At 42.4% G+C, this 6,000-nt stretch overlaps 1 protein-coding gene across 1 annotated transcript in view; it reads right to left on the bottom strand.

Moving 5' to 3' along the window:
- Positions 1–1,304: 1,304 nt before the first annotated feature.
- Positions 1,305–6,000, bottom strand: part of TOX3 (TOX high mobility group box family member 3) — a 99,451-nt gene continuing 94,755 nt past the window's right edge. Inside the window, exons 6-7 of the mRNA XM_035120017.3 lie at positions 5,840–5,920; positions 1,305–3,127 (exon numbers count right to left, since the gene is read on the bottom strand). Of these exons, the coding sequence (XP_034975908.2) occupies positions 2,381–3,127; positions 5,840–5,920 (828 nt within the window). The 3' untranslated portion in view covers positions 1,305–2,380. The remainder of the gene's footprint in view (positions 3,128–5,839; positions 5,921–6,000) is intronic.

Genomic DNA, 6,000 nt, shown 5'->3' with positions numbered 1-6,000 from the left:
AAGCTGTTTGAGGGAAAACAAGCCTTTGAAGTAAAGTTTGAACTTTCACCATCCTTTTTGCCAGTGTCAGGTTCTGCTGAGTCGACAGGGATTTTGAACAGATGCAAGTCTGCCCCTGCTGCACACACACACACCCCGAATGCCCCTTTGCAAGATTACCCTACTCTTGGTTCTGCTGGTTTTGGCAGAACCCTGGCTAAGAGACTTACCCCAGTGAATCTCCAGCTGGGCTGCAATGAGGGCCTTCATGGCCCAGGCTCACTCAGCAATCCACCTATTCTAAACTCACTCATCCCAGTGGATCTTGGGATTGGATGACACTGTATTAGCATAGCTGCCAAGTCTCCCGTTTTCCCCAGGAAATCCCCATTTTTCCAGCTGTTCCTAGCTGAAAAAATGGATTTTTTTTCGTTTTTCCCCGGTTTATTCCGGCACGACGGCCATTTTGGAAGTGGGCGGAGCATGCACAGAAGCGACTTTTGATGCTGCTCTGCCCAGTTCCAAAACGACTGCAGTGCGACTTCTGGCGCGGCGGCCATTTTGGAACTGGGCAAAGCAGCATCAAAAGTCACTTCTGAGCATGCTCCGCCCACTTCCAAAATGGCGGCAGCGCTACTTCCAGTCTGCTATTCCTGGCCCGATCCCTTATTTCTCTGACAGCAACTTGGCAGGTATGTATTAGTGAGAGCAGCCTTGGATGCCAGTGTAAATGTTAGGGCTGTGATCCAGTTCTCGACAAATCCCAACTTGAATCAGGCCAATTGTTCTGGGTTAAATCAGGTGCACCCTGAGCAATCTTGAGAGTAGTGGTGGTTTGGCAACCACATTTAATTAGGGTTTTAAACCATAATTAAACATGGGGGGGTGGCAAGGTGAAGGGGGTGGGTGGGAGATGTAGATAGAAACTCTCACCTGGCCTACTTTTAACCCCTTTGCCACCACAAACATTAGGATTTAAAATACTAATTAAACTTAGGGCTAGTTCAGGTCATACTAGGTCAAACCAGGCACCAAACCAGATTTGAGGTGGGCACGTACAGCCCTGCTTAATGTTATGGTATGAGGAGGAGGTGTAGCAGGCAAGCTGGTATTTTGTTCAAAGGGTTAAGGATTAGCTGATTTCAGTTTTGCAAAACACTGGGGGTATGTGGTTGGATTTTTTTCTTCTTTCTTTACTGAAATGTGTTTATTCTATAGCAAGATAAAAGCATTTGTTTTAGATAAGCAAAATACAAACAACTCAATCGCTGCTATTATAACTCATAAAAAAGTATAAAAACAGCATAAAAACACAGTAAGCAATATTGCAGTTAAATCATTCATGTTACCAGTGTTTACATTAAAGCCTCATTTATGAAAACTTTACAACACATGATATGAAAAACTTACAATTTTTAAAGGAAATATTTACACTGATTATTCAGATGTAGCAATTCTTTTAAATAGTCTACTGGTATTACAGCATATATTTTTTAAAAACTCACATTTTTTCCTTCTTACCTATTTTTTTGTAATAACAGTGCATTTAAGTGCATTTCCTTTTCTTAAAAAATACAGTGTATTAAATCTGAAAGTTGTCACCCAAACACAGGATAGAATATTCACATCTTTTTAAAAAAAAACAACAACAACTTGGAATGAACAGAACAGGGTAAGAATATATTTTGTAACAAAGCACTGTAAGTGTTTAGAGAAATTATAGCTTTGATGGTAAAGATGGGCTCTGATATTTAAGAACTTTCACTTGCAGTTCCCCACCCCCTTCCTGGAGACATATTAAAAAGAGAAAAAGGAGCTTTGGCAAAAGTCTATGATTTTTACATTAATCTTTATATATATTTTTATATTTTTATATATATGACAGAGAAAAACACCGTCAACTACTCATGTCATACGAGTGTGATTGCATGGAATCCAATCAACATTTTACAGGTAGTTACAACTGTGCTTTTTAGGACTTCATGAACAAAAAAAAAACCCCCAAAAAACCCAAACTGGTTTGAAGTGCATTCACTAATCAGTTTTAATCTGGAACTGTGAAAAAGGCCAAAACTTTTTCGTTTCACTGCCCAGGCATATCCAAGACTATGTAGTTCACATATTATGGGTAAAGCTGAAAATAAATAAAGAAAACAAGAGAGCACAGCATTTTCTTTAAAAAGATCGGAAAGAGAGGGGGGGAAACAAATATTTATAGTCAGCTAAATGAATATACACAGCTACATTGTAGTTCTTTATTGCCTATCTAATAGACAGCTTAGAGACTCACTCATCTGTTATGCATCCCTGCATAACTACCACCAGCAATGTACAGTTTCCAGCCGTAAACAGTCCCCCTTTGCTTAATTCACAATGCAAAGCAGCTTTGCAACATGTGTCTTCAGAAAATACTGGCCTGTGATAACAGCTGAGTCTGTGTCTGGGTTTGTATTTGGGACTGGTGTTGCTGGGGGGCTGGCGGGGGGCTCCCAATGCTGGGGATCGGGGAGGTGATCTGTGAGGCCACTGGGGAATGTTGCTGAGGTGAAGGCTGAGACTGCTGCTGCTGCTGCAGGTGCTGCATCTGCTGCTGCTGCTGCTGCATCTGCTGGAGCTGGTGCTGCAAGTGATGCTGAATTTGCTGCTGGCTCAGCTGCTGCTGCAGGTGCTGCTGCTGCTGCAGGTGCTGCTGCATGTGGTGCTGAAAATGCTGCTGCTGCATCTGCTGCTGGATCTGCTGATGCATGTGCTGCTGGTGGAGCTGCTGCTGCTGCATCTGCTGCTGCTGCAGCTGCTGTAGCTGCTGCAACTGGTGCTGCTGGCTCTGCAAGGAAGGGCTGAGCTGGGAGGGCGCCGACGCTGACGTGCCCACCATGCTGCTTCCCATGGAGCTGATCAGCGAGGAGGAAACGTTTGTGGGCATGTTGGGCGCAATGGTGACCGAGGCAACTATCTGATTCATAGGCAACCGCATTGCTAGAGGCTTGGGGGCGATCGCCCTGGGGAGCGACTGCTGGAGAGTCTGCGGAGAAGTGGCCGCATGCTGGGAGAGAGGAGCGTTCAGAAGGAGGGACGAGGACAGGTTTGTAGACGCCAGCGTTTGCTGAACAGAACGGATTGTTTGGGCTTCAGCTGACTCCGCAGCAGCCTGCATTTAAGAAAGAGAAGTTCATGACTATTAATACATGGGCCACCTCTTATGTTTTTATATTCATACGTTTATATTTATATTTGTCACATTTGCATTTCTTTCGCACCCAAGGGGCTTGTAATAGCATCCTTGGCGTCTTCCCCTTTTTCTTCCTTTCTCTTTATTAATAATTTTTTTTAAAAAAACTAACACAATTTTAATAACACATCTTAGAGAGGACACAAGGGGTGCCTAAACTAAAACAAAAGGCAAACAAAAAAAACATTAATCCATCAGTAAAACCCAACAGGAAGTAACAAGATTCAAGTCCATTGTGTTCATAGCAGCCAGAAAGTTTTCTATACTGTGGGAAGGTATCTTTTTACTTCAGCTTTGCTTTCCTAAACAGTGCCAGTCTGTCCAAAAAAAAAGCATTTTGTTCCTTTAGCCAGTCACAGATTATTTGTTAATTTTTCCTTCAAAGCAACTCACCAAACCACCTTATAAGGCAACATGGTGCCTTTTAAGTCCTTTCAATAACTGGTCAGGCAGCTCCCCATTTTAGGAACATCAGAAGAGCTCCACTGCATTAAGCCAAAGGTACATCTAGCCCTGGGTTCTGTTCTTACAATGGCCAACCAGTAGCCAACAGGAAGCAGGACATGAGTGTGATAGCACTGTTCCCCCCTCATGTTTTCCAGAAAATAGCATTTGGAGGCATGCTGATGCCAGAGGTATTACATAGCCATCATGACTAGTAGGAGTATATAGTCTTATTGTCCAAAAAATTGTATAATCCACCTTTTAAAGCCCTCCAAGCTGGAGGCCATCACTACATATTAGGGAACTGCATAATTTAATTATGCACTGTGTGAAGAAGAACATCTTTATTTTCTATTCTGAATCTCTAACCCTTCCAGGTTCCATTTTTATGAGGGAAGGAGATAAAACTTCTATCTACCTTCATGCACCCATATAAACTTACCCAGACCTTGTGAACATGATCAGAGGCCCTTCTTTGTGTAACTCCTCCACAAGAGGTCCAAAAGGTGGTAACACGAGAATGCGCCTTTTCTGCAGTGGCTCCCCATTTGTGGAACGCTCTCTCCAGGGTTGGTTGCCTGGCGCCATCTTTAGATATCTTTAGTACCTCAGAGAAAACTTTCTCTCTGGAACCAGGCCTTTGGCCTTTAACTATCTGTGGCCTTTTAGAAGTGGGTGGGATGTCTTAAATGTAAAACACACACCATTTTAATGCACCTATGTAGGTTTTGTAAGTTGCTTTGGATTACCATGGGCAAGATAAAGAGACTAACCTTGCCGACAAAGGTCCATATAGTTAAAGCTATGGTTTTCCTGGTAGTGATGTATGGAAGTGAGAGCTGGACCATAAAGAAGGCTGATCGCCGAAGAATTGATGCTTTTGAATTATGGTGCTGGAGGAGACTCTTGAGAGTCCCATGGACTACAAGAAGATCAAACCTATCAATTCTGAAGGAAATCAGCCCTGTGTGCTCACTGGAAGGACAGATCGTGAAGCTGAGGCTCCAATACTTTGGCTACCTCATGAGAAGAGAAGACTCCCTGGAAAAGACCCTGATGTTGGGAAAGATTGAGGGCACTAGGAGAAGGGGACGATAGAGGACGAGATGGTTGGACAGTGTTCTCGAAGCTACCAACATGAGTTTGACCAAACTGCAGGAGGCAGTGCAAGACAGGAGTGCCTGGCGTGCTCTGGTCCATGGGGTCACGAAGAGTCGGACACGACTAAATGACTAAACAACAACAACAAAGTAAACAAATAATGCATCATTTAATACACCTTTATCATGCACACCCTTTATCCATATAACCACTGCTAGAGCCTTTTGGGGACATTTGGAGGGGGAGGACTGGATGTTTTTAAGGCATCAAGGAGGAGCCTGTTGCCAAGATTCAACTTCCTTTCAAGTATTAATTGGTTGAGTGGAGGAGCGCTCAAATATCTGAAGACAGCTTAGCTTATCAGGGATATGAAACCCACAAGCAAAACCTCACAGACTCACTCTGCATTGGGTTCTGATTTCTGCAGATACCAAATCACTTCTGCAAAAGAATAAATTGCCAACAGTCTCATACTGCTGTTTATTATAAGAGCTTTCACCAGAGCTTTATTCAATAAATAATGCAGCGTATACAGTACCTTGATATTACACTGCCTCGTAATGGATAGTGCCCAGTTATATATATAGTACTGGAATTTTGCTATTTTCTGGTACGTTGTTATATTTGTTATTATGTTGTTGTTGTTTTGTTATGAAGCTGTTCTTTGCAATGGTTGATTTTGAGACCTGTTCCTGTCTTCTTTGATGTAAGTCACTTTGAACATGATTCTTTTTGTGGAAAAGTGGCATACAAATAAAATTATGAATGAATGAATCTGTAAGGTGTCCTGGTTGCACAGAGACCAAAGCAACCTGATTTTTGTAAGTGGAATAATGCAATTGTAGAGTTGGAAGGGCTGTCATCTAATCCAAACCTCTACAACACAGGAATAAAAGATGGATATACCAGGGACTTAGTCTCAGTCCTTCTGCATGCAAAGCAAGTGCCTCTAGATTACTGTCCCTCTCCAAAGATAAGGTTGGTTAAAAAAAAGAACTCTCTGCTTATTTATTTATAAGGTGAAAAGAATCCACACTGAAGACACGGCACTACTGGAAGCATAACTGAAGTCAGAATCGAGCTTACCTTGGAAACCAAACTTGCTCTGTAGGCAGCAAGTGCCTTAAGGTATTCTTTCTTGGCAGCTTCTGTTTTCCTTTTATATACCTGTTAAAAGACATTGCAATTAACACCACCTTCAGTGTTTAAATTTCACACCATAAAGTAGTTGTTGCCCAAAGAGGGAT

This window comes from Zootoca vivipara, chromosome 6 (assembly GCF_965207765.1).
Source record: "Zootoca vivipara chromosome 6, rZooViv2.hap1.1, whole genome shotgun sequence".
NCBI classification, from domain to species: domain Eukaryota; kingdom Metazoa; phylum Chordata; class Lepidosauria; order Squamata; family Lacertidae; genus Zootoca; species Zootoca vivipara.
This window is presented reverse-complemented; position numbering and strand designations above follow the sequence as displayed.